At 36.7% G+C, this 19,044-nt stretch overlaps 1 protein-coding gene across 21 annotated transcripts in view; it reads left to right on the forward strand.

The window, feature by feature from the left end:
* The window catches only part of LRRC49 (leucine rich repeat containing 49), a 138,620-nt gene that overhangs the window by 43,844 nt on the left and 75,732 nt on the right, over positions 1-19,044 (forward strand). For 20 of the 21 annotated variants that reach the window (XM_035259074.3, XM_078333514.1, XM_009005161.5 and 17 more), the window contains one exon: positions 8,121-8,182. In XM_035259074.3, coding sequence (XP_035114965.1) covers positions 8,121-8,182 — 62 coding nt within the window. Of the gene's footprint in view, positions 1-7,886; positions 8,021-8,120; positions 8,183-19,044 lie in introns of those variants that run through there. The other variant, XM_035259082.3, reaches the window with a different exon arrangement.

Here is a 19,044-nt window from a genome sequence, read left to right on the forward strand (position 1 = left end):
GTCTAATTTGATTTTCAGTCCATCCATTGAGTTTTAAAAAATGACCATAGTTTTTTCTTTGTAGAAGTTCTACATGAATTCTTTTAAATAAATGCCCAGATTTCTTTATTTCTAATACAGGCATACCTTGGAGATACTGTGGGTTTGGTTCCAAACCACCACGATAAAGCAAATGTAGCAATAAAGTGACTTACATGAAGTTTTCAGTTTCCCAGTGTATATAAAAATTATGTTTACATGATACTCTAGTCTATTGAATGTGCTATATAGCGTTATGTCTAAAAAAACGTACATAACTTAATTCAAAAATACTTTAGACTAAAAAATGCTAATGATCATCTGATCTTTTAGCAAGTTATAATCTTTTTGCTGGTGGAGGGAGAGTCTTGCTGTGATGTTAGTGGCTGCTGACAGATTAAGGTGATGGTTGTTGAAGGTTGGGATAGCTGTGGCATAAAAATCAGACAACAATAAAGTTTGCCTCATTGAGCCTTATTTTGATGAAAGATTTCTCTGTAGCGTGAGATACTGTTTGGTAGCATTTTACTTACAGTAAGACTTCTTTCAGAATTGAAATCCATCTTCTCAAACCCTGCTGCTGCTTTGTCAACTAAGTTAATGTGATATTCTAAACAATTTCCTTTCCTAATCCATAAGAAGTGACTCCTCATCTATTCAAGTTTGATCATGAGATTGCAGCAATTCAGTCATATCTTTAGGCTCCACTTTTAGTTCTAGTTTTTTTGCCCTTTCTACCACATCTGCAGTTCCTTCCTCCACTGATGTCTTGAACCACTCAAAGTCATCCGTGAGGGTTGGAATCAACTTCTTCCAAACTTCCATTAATGTTGATATTTTGACTTCCTCCGTGAATCATAAATGTTCTTAATGGCAGCTACAATGGTGAATTCTTTCTAGAAAGTTTTCAATTTACTTTCCCAGGTCTATTAAAGGAATCACTATTTAAGGCAGCTAAAGCCTTATGAAATGTATATCTTAAATAATAATCATTGAGAGTTGACATTACCCCTTGCTCCATGGACTGCAGAATGGATGTTGTGTTAGCAGGCATGGAAACATTAATCTCCTTGTACATCTCCATCAGAGCTCTTGGGTGACCAGATGCCTTGTTAATGAGCAGTAATATTTTGAAAGGAATCTTTTTTCCTGAGCAAATCTCAATAGTGGGCTTAAAATATTCAGTAAAGCATTCTGTAAACAGATCTACTGTCATCACCATCAACTTTGTTGTTCTGTTTATAGAGTACAGGTGGAGTAGAATTAACAGAATCCTTTTTTTTTTTTTTTTTTTTAACATAGAGACAGGGTTTTACCACGTTGGCCAGGATGGGCTCAATCTCCTGACCTCATAATCCGCCTGCGTCAGCCTCCCAAAATTCTGGGATTACAGGCGTGAGCCACCGCGCCCGGCCAAATTTACACAATTCTTAAGGGCCATAGGATTTTCACAATGGCAGAGGAGCATTGGCTTCATCTTAATGTCAACAGCTTTGTTAGCTCCTAATGAGAGAGTCCGCATGTCTTTTGAAGCTTTGAAGTTATTTTTGACTTCTCCTCTCCAGCTATGGAAGTCCTAGAGAGCATCTTCTTCCAATACAAGGCTGTTTCGTCTATACTGAAAATCAGTTGTTTAGGCTAGTAGCTACATCCATGAGTTATCTTAGCCGCATCTTCTAGGTAACTTGCTGCAGCTCTGACAGCAGCACTTGCTGCTACTTCACTTTGCACTTCTATGTTATGGAGATGGCTTCTGTCCTTAAACCTCATGAGCCAGCCTCTGCTAGCTTCCAACTTCCTTCTGCAGCTTCCTCATCTCTCAGCCTTCATAGAATTGCAGAGAGGTAAGGCCTTGTTTTGGATTAGGCTTTGGCTTAAGAGAATGCTGTGTTGTGGCTGGTTTGATCTTCTTTCCAGACCACTCGAATTTTCTTCCTTTTTTTTTTTAATTAATCCTGTGTTCCACTGGAATAGCACTTTTGACTTTCTTTTCTCCAAGAACTTTTCCTTTGCATTCACTATTTGGCTAACTGGTGTAAGAGATTTTCAGCCTATCTCAGCTTGTGACATGGTTTTCAGCGTATCTCAGTTTTCAACATGTCTTTCTCACTAAGCTTAATCATTTCTAGCTTTTGATTTAAAGTGAGAGACTTGTGACTCATTTTTTTCATTTGAACACTTAGAGACCATTGTAGGGGTTATTCACTGGCCTAGTTTTAATATTGTTGTGCCTCAAGGCAAAGGGAGTCCCAAGCAGAGGGAGAGAGATGGGGGAAGTGCCAGTAAGTGGAGCCGTCAGAACACAGATTCGTTGATTAAGTTTGCCATCTTATATGGGCACAGTTTGTGGTTGTCAAAACAATTACAATAGTAATATCATAGATCACTGATCACAGATAATTGTAACAGATATAATGATAATGATAAAATTCAAAATATTGTGAGACCTACCAAAATGTGACATAGAGAGGAAGTAAGCACGTGCTGTTGGAAAAGTGGCCCTCATAGACTTGGTTGATAGAGGATTGCCACAAACCTTCAATTTGTAAAATTAAAATAATGCACAATATCTGCAAAGCATGATAAAATGCAGCATGCATGCACCTTATTTTTTCTTGTTTTAATTACTTTTATTTGTCCTGCAAATTTAAACATAAATATTCCATAGTCTTTATCAAGTTATTATATTTTCTTAATTTTTTGGCAGTTCTACATCTGTTGCCTGAAAGTTCTTCTGACTGTTACTCATGGTGATTTTTTCTTTATATAGTTTAGTAGTTTGGAATAGTCAGGATGTTGCAAAGCCTGAGTTGAATTCGTGTCCTTCCAGACAGTTTTGCCAGGACTATTAGGGTCACGAATACCAGGCACCATTTTTTATGGTCTTTTTTAGGGTCTTTTTAGATCATGTTTGTGATGTAAATTTGAACTGTTAATTCCAGTGAGGGAAAGCCTATGGTTATGAAATTGGGGCTTTAAAAAAATTTCCTCAAAGCTATTAAATCTAACTGTCCTAGATTATAAAGACTGGGCATCTCCCTAATTAGTCAGCATATCAGTGCCTTCTTACTGGTCTGGTTTTAAGTTCCCTCTCAGTTTTTTCTCTAGAGTATTACAACAGTGTGTAGAAGAAAATCAGACTGCAAGAGTAAGATGTGGCTGAATTGACTGTATCTATTGCTGTGTAATGAGTGGTAAACAAGTACAAAAACCAGATAAGTACATTGATGCCTTTGGGTAACAGAGCCAAGTAATGGACTTTTTTTGTTGGCATTTATATATCTGATTAGAGTTTAATATATGGCTTGCAGCTATTAGTCCTCATGTAATATGTGTCTGTGTCACAAAGTGATGAGTGAAGCAAGTATTTTGGAATTAACGTAATAAATCTTTTTATAAAAAGGAGTACTTTGCTTTTTGTATCCAAACTTGTTTGATGCTTTGTGAATAAATCTGTTTACAGCTCTCCAAGTTAGAATAATTACCCCTATGTATTTTTACTCTAACTTGTTTTGTATGAAAGCCTACATTGTAAAGAGGATAGCTGTGATTTTATTATACTCACTCATATTTGCCCAACTTGGTACATGTCTAAATCCTTATCTGTTCACCTTTTTTCTTCCTTATTCCTCTAAAGGAAGCTGCTCTAAAAATAGCTCCAGTGATAGATGTTCCCCATGTGGTCAGATTGCTGAATCATTTAGTTCTTTTTTTTTAGACTGAGTCTTGCTCTGTCACCCAGGGTGCAGTGCAGTGCAGTGGCGTGATCTTGGCTCATTGCAACCTCTGCCTCCTGGGGCAAGCAATTCTCCTGTCTTAGCCTCCTGAGTAGCTGGGACTACAGGCGCACACAACCATGCCCAGCTAATTTTTGTATTTTTAGTAGAGATGGGGTTTCACCATATTGGTCAGTCTGGTCTTGAAATCCTGACCTCCCCCACCTCAGCCTCCCAAAGTGCTGGGATTACAGGTGTGAGCCACTGCTCCTTGCCATTTAGTTCTTTTATGAAGTTTAGGGATATGGATAGCAGTTCCTGAGCAGAGTAGGACAAGCATTTTTCTCAGAAGACAAGTCAGTATTTTTTTGAAAAGTAAATAATTATAATCCTTTCAAATAATCGTGTGATAAATAATTTTCTTTTATTTTTAAAAAGATTATATTTTCCAAATACATAAAATAGTTTTGAATTTTACTTCAAAAATGTTTTGAATATTATTTTCACTATTGTTTTATTAAATGTAATAAATTTAAGATAATAAAGTAATAACAGATGAGCTATAAATATTCCCCTACATGTAAACATTTTATTTCATTTTTTTCCTCTCATCTTAGGTATGTTGGCATTCTGTCTGCTTTGTTATAGTTTCTCTAATACGCTGAAATAGTTACCTTCAGAATAAAAACATTTTATTTCTTTTTTTTTCTCTCATCTTAGGTATGTTGGTATTCTGTCTGCTTATTATAGTTTCTCTGATGCTGAAATAGTTACCTCCAGAAATAGTTACCTTCTGAAATAGTTACCTCCAGTTACCCCTCCAGTGTCAGGAGTATTTAATGCTTGACTGTAAAATAAATACTTTTTCTTAAAAGAGATGAGAATTTAGCTTCCTTACATTATCCCTAACCCCCATTTCCACTTTCCCCATCATTCCAAAATAATTTTTAGATAAGCAGATTGTTGCGTGCTGGCTCCTCCAGAGTACCACCAGAATGATTATTTGATAAAGCGAAGGAGAAATTATTTCTGGCAAGTAAAAGCACGCTACCTTGATATTTCCTTGGCTGTATCTTCAAAGGCAAAGACAGGAGATTTAGTTGGAAATTTCTTGGGGTTCTGATTTAGGATGGGTCTTTCAATGCAGGGGCTAATGAAAATGGATACATTTATGATAAAATGGATTAGGATGGTTGACAAAGCAAGGTGAGGTTTTCAAAGTGAGTCTTAGACCATGATGTTAAACTTTTGTTTTCCCTGAGATTAATAACTGTCTCAATTTAGAGTTTGTTTAACTGTCATTAATTAATTTCCAAACTCTTCAACAGAACCTAAACTTCTTCTCTGTGTGGGCAAAGACTTTAGGTGATATATGTTTCATTTTCATCTCTTGGAGATACCCTTCCAGAGCCTCCTGTCCTCTGTCTATTGTAGCTTGGTTGCATTTAGCCCTGCTATACAGATTTCATCCTTGGATTTCTCTTTGCCTCTCTGGATGATGAATTGTATTCCCTGGATCTTATGTATGTCCCATCCTTCGTTTACTCTCTCATATTAGAGGAGCCATCCCCTATTAATTTTTAACAGGTCTTTCTTCTGTAAATAATGCATGCATAGGTTGGGCATGGTGGCTCATGACTGTAATCCCAGCCCTTTGGGAGCCAAGGCAGGTGGATAACCTAAAGTCGGGAGTTTGACAGCTGACCAACACGGAGAAACCCTGTCTCTACTAAAAATACGAAATTAGCTGGGCTTGGTGGCACATCCTGTAATCCCAGTTACTTGGGAGGCTGAGGCAGGAGAATCGCTTGAACCCAGGAGGTGGAGGGTGTGGTGAGCCAAGATTGCGCCATTGCACTCCAGCCTGGGCAACAAGAGCAAAACTCTGTCTCAAAAAATAAATAAATATAAATAATGCATGCATAGATAATTGATATGGTAAATATGGTATTTTCTTTTTATCTATTGTAATGCTAGAATTTCACTACAAAAGTATATCACAGAATTGCTAGGAAAATTGGAGAAAACATTTTATTACAGAAATGAAATTTGGAACAACAAAAAAATGATTGTGGGTAATTATTTGCTTTTTAAAGTTCTGGAAAGGCTATCTATGTAAATGATTATAAGGATATATAGAATTGAATTCTGTATTTTAGTGTTTCAACTTGTGAGTATTTTTTATAACTTTATCAGGCAATGACATTTAATGATTTTGAAAATTTCATAAAGACTTGTAAAATTTTGTCTCATAAACAAAGATTAAATAATTATAATATTGTAATTTCATCAACTAAACTTAAAAAACCTTTTTCTCACAAATCATATCCTGATAGAATTTGAGTTTTACATTTTAATAGAAAAAAGTTATGTCTTAGAGGGTGTTTATAATCTCTGAGATGATATGCTGGAGCTCAAAGGGACAAACGTATTTTTTAAATGAGATGCCTTGATTTAAAAATGTATTTTTAAAGGCTGCTGCCTCTCAGTTTCTCCCAGTGGAGGGTCAGTAGCAATTACTGTGTCCAGAAATATCTCAGGTAGATTCCAGGAAGAATTTGGGAGAAGAGATTTCCCCAGGAATACAGAGAGGGCTTTCAGTCTGGCTGTGACTTCATGTTTCTAGAGAGCACATAGCAGTAAGCTATCCTTTGGAAACTAGGGCCCTGGAATGAAATGAGCCCTACCACTAGTCCATCACTTCTCCTCCATTTGTGGGAATATCAGAGAGAAGTAGCTGAAAGGGATGATTTTAGAAGTTTGCCAACATATGAAGTGTATCACCTACTGAGGAAAATTTGGCTGCCCTCCTGTTTCTGTAGACTTACTCCTTGACCAAGAAAAGCTCTAAAAATCATTTTCTCACATCTGCAGAGTAGGCTTTTTCAGGGTGGGCCTGAGAATGTTAATGTCAAATGAATGTTATACACAGCCAGTGTTTTGATCATGGGCTGCTGCATTCGTTTTACACTGTTTAGGGTCTAAAGGGTTGAGAGAAATTTAGAGAATAGTACCTAGGGAAGGTAGCAACACAAGGCGGCTTCATTTTTCCTTTGCTTTCTGAAAAACCTAAAAAGGTAACTCTGTCTTAATTCTATCACTTTTATATTTTCTTTGGACAACAAACTTTAAAAAAATAAATACGGCATTTTGGGAAAAGTTAGGTTTGTCTATAATTTTAATGCACTTGCCTAAACTCTTACTCGCATCTTAGAAATGGTAGTTTTCAAATGGAAGGAAGAAAAGGAGGGAGGAAGAAAGATAATGATTTATGGAAGCAGTAAAACAAGATTTGATTTAGGTTTAAATATTGGTCACAATAACATGTAAAATATACTTATTTTTATATTGTTCAAATATAACTGAGAATTACTGCAAATCATACTGCCCTTAAAAATGAAAAACATTTTGTGTAAGAAGTGGCAGTATGTAATACTTTGAGGAGCAGAGCACTGGAAGTCAGGACAACTGGAATCTTGCCCTGTCTCAGCCTCTAGGGACACTGTGTACTCCGGGGCCACCTTCCCACCACCTCCTTCTCCCCCTGCAATAACCTCAACTGGTCACTTTTCCTAGGAGAATAATAAGGTTGTAGACTTGGTAATTACTAAGCTTCTCTAAGATTCTGTTACTCCATTATATATAAATCTTTTCAGAAGGTTTATGTCTTTTCATTAAATGAAATTAGATAGCTTTTTCTTGTGTTTATCTTTTGGTTTTTTAAAAAATAATTTGGTCCTAAACAATTCAGTATTTGTTAAGGTTAACTGTATTTACACAGCAGAGGTATGCTTTAACCTCTGTTATGAGCTGAGATGGGGAATTGCCCTTACAGTGCCCTTCAGTGACACTTACTAGATTTGCTTTTAGTTTTATGGGGGAATCATTAGTGTATTGGTTCATTTGTAACGGGTGGTTTATTGCCAAGGTTTTGAGAATAGTGAGTTAAATAGCTTTAAAATTCCCACTATTGTTTAGAAGGCTAATTGTGTAAATTTAAAATTTAAAGCTTTTGAATGTCTTCTCTTTAACAGTGATTTTTAACAAATGTTTGATCATACTGTATTTGTGCTACAGCTGAAATGCTGAAGTAGCAGTTTGGCATCTTTCCCAAAAGCATGCTTAAAGAGGCTAGCGGCAGCATCTCTCCCTGTCTCCTCGGTGCTTTTTACCTTGCGAGTGGTGCAGCTTGTTCTGCGGATGTACTGAAACCCTCCCATTTAATCTGCAGTGGAGGAGAATGGAGCTCACTGTCCAGCAGAAACCAATGATGTAGCAATGTTGCAGTAAATAGAAATGATTATATATTTCAATGGCTTAGCAAGAAGACATTTATAACACTTTTTTCTTTCATCTGATTCATTTTTGCTTTCTGTTTTCTTCCAGAGAGATGTGGATAATTTGCCCTGCCTCCAACATTTGTTTCTCAGCTTCAACAATATATCTAGGTAAGGGGAAACTCCCAAGTTGTCATTTATTATAACTTGATTATGTGGGTTCTAGTGCTTTAGATTAAAATTGTAATTACCTTGGAGAATTTTACTGGCATGGGAGATTTTAAACTAGAAAATGATAAGGCAAAGTTCTTTGTGGAAAAGCAAAGCCCTTGTGTGTATTCTTGCCTGTAATGCTAACATGATGAAATTAGTATAGCATGTGCTTTTGATTTAATTATGCTTTAGAGTTGCTCTTTTGTAAAACATGAGTACATGGAAATTTCAACATATATTTTGCTGTCCTTTGTTTGACATTCACGGCATTGGTCGGTTGAATTAGAATTTCATAAATTATCAGCTATAATTTGTAGAGCTACTAAGCAATTTGAATTCAGCAGGCTCTATTTGTCACTGAGCCACTTGCTAGTTAGGCCAAACTGCCTTCTAACTTAGCATCTCTACTTAGAATTAATGCTGCTAAGAGACAGTGGATTAGAATATAGAAATATAGAAATCGAGTTTTCCAGTGATTTGAAGCATATCATCCTTTATATTGTGGTGAGGTCTCATTCAGTGTCTATGTGAAAGATTTCAGAATTAACTGAGACGTACAGTAAGACTTTTCAGTGCAAAAGGGCCCCTACTTTTCCCTAACTCTTTCCTTCTCCTCCTTCCCAGGAGCCACTTAGCTTGAAAAAAAAAAAAACCTGAGGGCTTTTTAATGCCCTCAGTTCTTTCTTTCGTTTCACCTCAAGGCTGTTCCCTGAATCTGCTTTTATAAGAGGGTAAAAAAATATATGTATAACGATTTAGAGCATATCTTTTTCTGAACTCCAGGTCTATGTTTCTGTATTAAAAACCGGTTTAATTTGTATGTTGTCTGTTCCCATGTTTTTTGCATGTCCTCCATCAGAATTGTTTTCATCAAAGCATCCTGTACTGTGTCTCTAGAAGACAGAAATTATCCAAAGACAGTGCGCTTTGCAAATAGACATTATTTTGAAGAAAATAGTTACTCTTTTCTTTTTTTCTCTTCTGTAGAAAAAATATTAAAGTTTTTTTGATAGACTTTTCATATTCTTCTCAGTGTATTTTGAATGCAACATTCCAGCTGCCATTCTATCTTGGGGGAGGTAGAATTTCTTTTCAATGGCAATGGAAGGGACACTCTTTTTTTTTTTAAGGGAATTTCTTTCTAAAAATTATTTACAACTCTTTAGAGAAGATAGTCTCTCATTTTTCCAATATGTGAAATACTTGCTGTTTAAGATGCTGCAAACTTTTGGATTCCCTCAACATGTGGTGAAACTCATTGCTTCTTTTGCTTCTTGTTTATGGGGAGGAATTTAAAGAGAGATATACATTTGAATATAGGGTTATGATGCTCCCAGGTCTCCAGGATGTCTGAATTTTTAACTCCTAAACTCCTAGCTCTGTGGGAAGTTGGTTTTGGTTGCCTGTGTCTGGGAAGTTTTCTTCTCAACCCGGAAAGGAATTCTGCTCACCCAGCAAAATAAAGTTAAGAGTAATGAGATTGATACTTATAACTTTCTTTAAAAAGTGTGATTTCTTAAGAAAATAAAGATAGAAGTCAGTCAACACTTTTGAGGCTTTTATTCTCTCCGCAATTGCTTTCTCTGTGTTTCTATGAGGCTTTCACCGTATGCCTTCCTCTCGTGTTTCCAGCGGGTCTGCTTTTGAGGCACAGTTCTTGTTGATGCTTCTGGTCCAGGAGGTGGTATAGCAAATATATTGGGTCTGAGGGGGGAAAAATCAGAGACAGCAACCTTGAAAACATTTCTGTGAACTTTACTCAAGATACAAATATCTCAGATATCTGGGCCGTCAGATAACCTGTAGTGAAAGCTACAGTATATATTCAGGGCACAATTGTTCTTCTGTATCCTGCCATAATAGAGTTGCCAGCTTTTACAGTACCAGCTTTCTGGGCCCTCTGCCCCATGGACCCCAATTCAGTAGTTTTAGGTAGGGCCAGGAATTTGTACCTTTATTTTAAAAATGCAGCTGACTTAAAAATACCAATGGCCTGTGTTTTTCAAACTTCAGGTCAAAAACCACATAGGGATCCCAGGATCAGTTTAGTGATTTACAACCAGGTACATTAAAATGGAATGGGAAATATCAGAATTTATCACACATTTTAAGAGCATATACTGTTTCATAAAAATTTTCCAGTTTTAATTATATATGGCTATGTCTATGTATGCATATGTATGTATGTTATTTTACTATACACAATGTGGAAACTGGGTTACAGTGTTAATATGTTTCTTACTATGGGTTAGATGAAAAAATTTGAAAAATTTTGTGAGATCTTACCACATGCACATGTAGCTTCTTGTTATTGCAGTGTTAGAGTTTATTGTAATTTTATTTTATATTGTCTCTTCTGTTAGACTATAAACTTGACAAAGGCAGAGGAATATGTCTATTCTGTTCACACAGGCTCTTCAGCATCTAGCATGTTTGTGTTCTTAGTACAGGTATTACTCGTTATATTTAAAAGATTTATAAGGAGAATTTAACTCCTCAAAAAAATATTTTTCTATGTGATCTAAGAACTCTTTTTGGTGGATCCTTTTTTATGTTTTTTATTTTACTAGGTCATTTAGTCTCTGTTTCATGAATGGACTTGTGAGGTTTAAAGCTGTAAGTAAATCAAAGTTCTCTTGGCAGTTGTTTTGGGCTTCCAGCTTAATTTACTGATTTGTCAGTAAGGATCTTGCCCAAAATTTCTAGAGAAACTAAACCTTTTATTTGTGCAGTGGGGTATATTGGGGTAGGGTATGGGTGTGGTATGCCCCAGGATGTTTTTAAACAATGTGGAGGTGCCTCGTCTATAAGACATTTAAAAATAATAAAACTGACAAAAATAGTGTTGCTTTTTATTATCACCGTGCACTGGAATTTCTAACCTATGTCACTGATAAAATACTCTTCTCTGCCGGGGTGGACCTCTCATACCTCTTTTCTTACTTTAGTAAGACCATGTTATTTGAACTCAGCTTTTTCTTTATAATGTCACTGAACATTTTAAAGGTTTCCTTTTTTTTGTTGTTTTGAGGGAGGAATGCTGTTTTAAGGTCTCTAGTGACCTTTGGTAGTAGTTATAGTATGGTTAAAGGTCACAGAAGCACATGCTTTGGGGTGTGACTTTGCCTTCATCATTATTTTCCAAAGCAAGATAATCCTCTCTGAAAATGGTTTATAATTTTATCTTTATCAAGAAATCACTCTCCCTGCATTTTTCTCAAGCTATGTTTCAACTTGATAAGTCACCCTATATCAATTATATTTCTAGAAAAGAATCTGTTTATCTTTAGGAAAACTTAACCTGCCCAGCAGTTGTCTCATTTAGTACTAGTTGGTATTTTAAGAAGGAAATTATTAGGGCCGGGTGCAGTGGCTCATGTCTATAATCCCAGCACTTTGGGAGGCCGAGGCTGGTGGATCACGAGGTCAAGAGATCGAGACCATCCTGGGCAACAAGGTGAAACCCCGTCTCTACTAAAAATACAAAAATTAGCTGGGCATAGTGGCGCATGCCTGTAGGCTGAGGTAGGAGAATTGCTTGAACTCAGGAGGCAGAGGTTGCGGTGAGCCGAGATTGCGCCATTGCAGTCCAGCCTGGGTAACAGCGAAATTCCGTCTCAAAAAAAAAAAAAAAAAAAGAAGGAAATTATTTCACTGACCTTCAGGAGGTATTGACATTTTTTATGAGCTCAGGTTGTTAGATAGTATTCCTATAGTTGAGATACAAGATTTTACTCTTGTACCTTCCGGGATTGCAAGTGTCACTTATGTTACTTTGGCTTGAAGGAAATTCATTTCCCTTAGTTCTAGTATGCAGCTTACTGTTAGAATGCCTTTACTTTTCCTTTGTCAGCGGGTAACCAATGATATGCAAATCTTCTGACTGAGTTAAACAGAGGAAATCAACTATTGACAGATCTTTTCTGACCATCTGCTAAGTTTTACATTTGAAAAATGACTACATACTTGTCAAGGAAATTTCATTACCAGTTTCCATTTATCTACTGAACTCCTCTTGTGTTTATCAAATAGTTGACGTTGTGAGTCACCTTCATTCAGACAGACATTTAATTGCATTTTTCTAAATGTGATGGGCATGATGTAAAGATGACCCACAAAAACAAGATTTAAAAATGGGGCATTTGTTTTCATCTATTGCTGCTTTATTTCTTCTTTGCGAGTAACGCTCCCTGAGTATGGTAAGGTAGCATGTGGTGCCTTAGTAGGTCTGACTCTAAAGCCTAGCTGTAGCTTTTGAATTCTTTTAGACAGAAAATAGGTGAAAAGAGATACTCACAAGTAATGACAGATGTGTTCTACCACTTCAGAAAAATAGACTTTGGGTAAGATTAGTTTGTTTGATCATGCTCAGGGTTCACTATTGTTGGATTTAAATATATTTCATTTGAAACATAGCACTTTTACTAAAATAATTTTTCTGTAGTTTTTCATTCATATCTTATTTCAATACAACTTTATTAAAGTGCTGTTTTTCCTTTTAGAAATCAGAAGCAAAAATTACTCTAAAATGTTATAAAATAGAAAGATGTTTAAAATGAACCAACAGTATTTTCCCCATTGTTCTTAGAATATTTGTCATGGATGTTACGTTCTGGTTATAATACTTTGCACTCTAATGTAAAGTCTTATTTTAATTTTTTTTACACAAGTTAAGGATTACTCAGTTTAGCTAATTCTTATTTTGTTTTATTGTTTTATTTTTACATTACAGTCAAAATGACTTCTTATTTCTGTTAGTTTCAAATGTATTTGTTGATCTCATGCTAGACAGATTATTGACTATGTAGATGGAATATTAACATCATTTACTCTTGTCAAGTGTCAGTATGATTGAAGACATTGGAGATTTTCTTCTGATTTAAGGGAACCAGCAATCCTGCCATTAACACAGTAGAACTTTGAACTTATAAAATTATTCTGTTACTGTTAGAGGTAAATGAGCATTAGAAATCAACTTCTTTATATGCCTTACATATCTTTACAGCATTCTGCGTAACTGTAAATTCTGTAGGTTTATTTGTAGCATATAAAATGAACAGAGTACATTTGCTTTATATTTTCTAATTTACTAAATTGCATGTAGAGTTTACTGCCATCTTGAAATTATGTAAGTGACAGGAACAGAGGTTAAAGGCTTCATTTGGATGTATTGTTAGGGAGCACCTGAAAGCCAGATGACTCTCTAATTGAAATAGAGCCACCGTTTTTATAGGCTATTGAAAAGTTGAGTATGTGCCTTTGTGATTTTATCTTAATTAGCAGTTTTTGGATTTAACCACCCCTCACTATTGGGGACTTTCCTGTTTTTATGCGTGTTGCATGAGGTCTCAAGAAACATCAGAATGATAGTTTCTGAGGATGATTTTTCCACAAGCCTTGCAGTTCACTGAAAGTTGGAGTTCATGGGGCAAGGGTAGTAGACAGTAAATTAAAAAAAAAAGGGGAGCAAATATACAAGGTAATGGGGAAACTGGGACCCTCTGTTATGTTTGTTGGTAGTTAGCTGTTTTCAAAACATTGATGTGCCAAAGGTTCCTTCGGACTTTATTCATGTGAAGGCTCTAAAAGTTGCAGAAAAATTTTTGGTGCATATTATTAAAGGCAAGGGTCTTGAACCTTAAAATTACTCACGATTAACATACTGGGTGTTGTTTCTAGGTTTACAAACAAACAAGTATGATAAGTTGAGACCAATACATGTGTTATGATTTCCTTTGTATTTTGTTTTACAAAGGCAAGGAAATTCAAAGAATATTCAGAAACAAACTTAAAGTATAAGTAGATTAAATTCAAAATCCACTTAGAAACAAACTTAAGATATATAGCTAGTTTCCCCTCGTGCATTTCTTGTACTTACAGAAATACTTCCAAAAGGAATTTGAGGTCGTGTCAATGAAAAGAATCAAACTATGTAAAATATTTGAAGAGATTTATTCTAAGCTTAATATGAGTGATCATGGCCCATGACACAGCCCTCAGGAGGTCCCAAGAACATGTGTACAAGGTGATCAGGGTGGAGCTTGGATTTATACATTTAGGCAGGCATGAGACATCAATCAAATACATTTAAGAAATACATTGGTTTGGTCTAGAAAGGTGGGACAACTGAAAGTTGAGGGGGGAGGTGAAGAAAAACAGAGACCTTGCTTTAGCTGTTTTCTAACTTATTTGATGCAAAGGTAAGATAGCCCTCTATTAGAAGCAAAAATGCCTACCTGATTGAATAGATTTTTAAAATCTATATAAATAGCTGTTTTAAAGTTCTTACCTACTGATTCCAACATTTGTGTCATCTCTGGTACTGTTATAGTGACTTATCTTTCTCATTAATATATGTTTCAATTTTTATTGCTTTTCCTCATCTGGCAATTTTTTAATTGTATTCTGGGCATTGTGGATGTTCTATTGAGAGATTTAAGGATTATTGAGTTTTGTTTTGATAACTACTAGAGAATCAGTTTGATCCTGTTGAGGCTTTTTTTTTATTAGATTTTTTTTTTTTTTTGAGGAAAGATCTAAAGTGATACTATAGAACTAGAGTAATATGTTTTTATATATGTTACCAGTGGCAAATCTGTACAGGACTGCAGCCACCTCAGTTCTTGCCTCCTCAGAAGGAAGAATTTGACTGAGGGACACAAGGCAGAAGGAGAGACCAAGGCAAGTTTTAGAGCAGGAGTGAAAGTTTATTAAAAGCTCTAGGGCAGGAGTGAAAGGGAGTGAATTACACTTGGAAGAGGGCCAGGTAGGCAACTTGAGAGATCAAGTGCCCAGTTTGACCTTTGATGTAGGGTTTTATATGCTGGCATACTTCCCGGGTCTTGCATCCCTTCTCCCCTGATGCTTCCCTTGCAGTGGACTGTCCACATGTGCAGTGGCGTGCCAGCATTCGGAAGAGGCCACATGCGCAGTGTGTTTACTGGCATTGTACACATGCACACTTGAGGCATTTTTCCCTTACCTGCCGAAGGTTCCTAGAATGTCATATACCAGTTAAACTCTGACATTTTGCCTCTTAATGCACGTACTTGAGCCCACCAGCCCAACTCCAGTGGGAAGCTACTAATTATCAGTAGATTTATTGGGAAGCTACTAATTATTAGTTTAAGGGTTTTTTCTATTTGTTGGGAGACTGCCTTTCCCTGGGGCCTGCTGCAACCAATTCTTGTTTTAGAGAAACAGTGTAACAACTGCCTGACCATCACCTGATGGTCACCTGACATTCCTGGTTGCTGGGGAGCCCTCTCCAGTCCCACTCAAGCCTGGCTACCTACCTACAGTAACATGTCTATATTCCTTTTGTTATGACAGTAAACACAAGATTTGTGTGTCTGAGGTAGACTGATTATTTACCTGCAGAATATCTTGTGTTAGTTTGCCATGCTCCATTTTTCCCCCATGGTGCTTTGTGATAAATGCAGATGTTACCTGCATGTATGAAGAGGGGCCTGTAGTACATGAAAGAAACCACAAATTATGAATCTTGGAGCTTATATAGAAGCTGCTTACACAACTGCACCTTCCCCTCCAGGGCAGAAAGAGAGAACACAGAAAGAAACTGAGACCTTATCTTCCTAGTAAACAAATCCTCTGTGAAGAGAAAAGTCAAAGGTGTGTTGGCCAATAATCTGTTGGAATATAAACAAATGGCTCCACATTTTGTTACCTTTTGCAATGTAAACACATAGTTCTTAAGAGATAAATTTCCATATTACTCTCTTTTTTTTTTCTTTGAGACCTGGTCTTGCTGCTCTGTCGCCCAGGCTGGAGTGCAATGGTGTGATCCCAGCTCCCTGCAACCTCTGTCTCCAGGGTTCAAGCAATTCTCCTGCCTCAGCCTCCGGAGAAGCTGGGACTACAGGCACATACCACCACACCCAGCCTATTTTTGTAGTTTTAGTAGAGACAGGGTTTTACCATGTTGTCCGTGCTGGTCTCAAACTCTTGACCTCAGATGATCCACTTACCTTGGCCTCCCAAAGTGCTGGGATTACAGACATGAGCCACCATGCCTGGCCTAAATTTCCATATTGTTCTTATTATTTCTGTCTATTCAATCACCCTTTAAAGTGCCAATTTTCTTTGCTCAGAAAGCCCTTACAATGGCAGAAACATGAAAATATTCACATTGTTTCTTGACATAGAGTTGCCTTACACCTAAGGCATGGCCTTTCTTGGACTTCAAATATATAATCTGGGTGTTCATTGAGGTCTCTTCACTCTGTTTGGTTGGAATTGTGATGTCTCCCAGTTCCCTGTGACCCATAGATACTATTATCTCACAGCCCCTCAGTAGTTATATTTTGCTAGGCTTTGTGGAATTACACCCTGGGTACCCATATCCTAATATTTAGCCAAATACTCAAGAAACCCTTATGCAGACTTCTGGAATTTCTTCTCTCCAAGGTTCCCTCCTCTCCAATCCCCTTCAAATTCCAGTAGCCTCAGCAGACCCAAATTCTGACTACTATTTCATCTATCTAGTGAGACCTCTGTTCTCTCTTTGGATCCACTTCCCTATGCTATGATCTGGAAAGCACCCTCAGGCAGAAAGCCAAGATGAATGTGGCTTTTATATGTCTGTCTTCTTTCAAAGATCACAGCCCTGAGTTGTCTGTTGTTCAACATCTGCTTTGTATATTTTGTCCAGTTTCATAGTTGTTTACATTGGGAAGGTGAGTCTGATGCTGTCCTGGCAAAAATGGCAAGCTCTACCTACCAGATTTTCAAATTGTCATGACCATCTCTGCCATTTACCTGTCAAGTACTTAAAGGATATGAATTCCCTTGACATCAAGAATACATTATTTCTGTATCTAACGACGTGTGTGTGTGTGTGTGTGTGTGTTTGTGTATGTGTGTGTGTCTGTGTGTTTAGGTTATTAGATGGGTTGAATTTGTTTCCTTTATATTTGTTTTTAGTGTTAAAGATGATATTTTTTTAGAGAGCTGAAACTCAGCTTGTTCAGGAAGGAAAATAATTGCCTGATCTTTAAGGACACTGGCTTGGTTAAAAGAGGAAGATATTTTCTTCTTTAAAAAATCTTGCTTGCAAGCCAGGTGCAGTGGCTCACGCCTGTAATCCCAGCACTTTGGGCAGCTGAGGCGGGGAGATGACAAGGTCAAGAGATCAAGACAATCCTGGCCAATATGGTGAAACCCCGTCTCTACTAAAAAATACAAAAATTAGACGGATGTGTTGGCAGACGCCTGTAATCCCAGCTACTTGGGAGGCTGAGGCAGGAGAATCACTTGAACCCTGGAGGCGGAGGTTGCAGTGAGCCTAGATCGCGCACCATTGCTCTCCAGCCTGGCAACAGAGTGAGACTCAGTCTCAAAAAAAAAAAAAAATCTTGCTTGCATGAAAGTAAGGAAGTTGGGATTCTCCATAAGGAGGATACTTCTGGAAGTGAAACAGTTAGGTTTGTTTATCCTGGATATGCAGAAGGGTATCGCAGTCACTTAATTGTACACCCCAAAATGTCTTAAAGAGTAGTAATTCAGAACTGTCAGCTAGTCTCTGGGCATTGTTGGGTTTTGTGTTTTCAAATATTTTTTAAATGAACAAATAAAATTTGTACATATTTGTGGTGTATAAGATGTTTTGACATATATATGCATATTATGAAATGACTAACACATATATGATACCTCATATAGTTTTTTTTGTAAAAATCTTGAAGATTTTATTAAAGAACATTTAAAGTCTTAGTAATTTTCAAGTATATGATACATTGTTTTTAAATTATTAAATATAATCACCATATTGAATTAATTCCTGCTGTCTAACTGAAATTTTGTATCCTTTGACCAACATCTCCCCAGTCACCCTACATGACCACAGCCCCTGATAACTACCATTCTATTTTCTGCTTCTGTGAGTTCTACTTTTTTAGATTCCACAGATGAGTAAGATTGTGTTGTATTTGTCTTTCTGTGTCTGCCTTATTTCACTTAGCATAGTATCCTCCAGGTTTGTCCATGTTGTCAAAAATACCAGGATTTACTTCTGTTTGAAGCTAAATCATATTCCACTGTGCATATGTACCACATTTGCTTTATCGGTTCATCTGTTTAAGGATGCTTAGATTAATTCCATGTCTTGGTTTTCGTGAATAATGCTGCAGTGAACATGAGAGTACTGATACCTTTTCAACATGTTAATTTTGTTTCCTTTGGAATATACCCAGAAATGGGATTGCTAGTTCATATGGTGGCTCTAATTTTAAACTTTTTAGGAACCTCCATACTCTTTTTTATAATGATTGTACTAACTTACATCGCCACCAACAATGTACAGGGTTTTCTTCTCGCCACATCCTCACCGACACTTATCCTCTGATTTTTGATAATACCCATCCTAACGGTGTGAGATGGTATCTCATTGTGGTTTTAATTTAATGAATTTACTTGATTTTTTTTTTAGTCTATAGTTTGACCATTTGTAATCCTCTTTTGGGAAATGTCTATTCTAGTCCCTTCTTGTTTTCATGAAACATCCTTTTTATAGCTTAAAAATAAGTAGACAATTTCAGTTGTAGACCCCCAGGTTAGAGACCAGGGTTTTTAGTTTGGGAATCTCCTGGGAAGCACTGATTAAATGTGTAAATAAGATTAATGATATTTTTCTGCCAGTTTCTTCGAACTTGTTTTTGGGACTTTCTTTTTGGCATTTCATGGGTATTGGCTTGTTCTCCAAAATTACCCACTTCAGGGATTATGAGTGATGTCAGTTTTTCAAAGCTGGGTGGGTTTAGGATCTAAGATTATCTGAGGGATATCTTGAGGAAGTTTTATTT

This window comes from Callithrix jacchus, chromosome 8 (genome assembly GCF_049354715.1).
Source record: "Callithrix jacchus isolate 240 chromosome 8, calJac240_pri, whole genome shotgun sequence".
Lineage (NCBI taxonomy): Eukaryota > Metazoa > Chordata > Mammalia > Primates > Cebidae > Callithrix > Callithrix jacchus.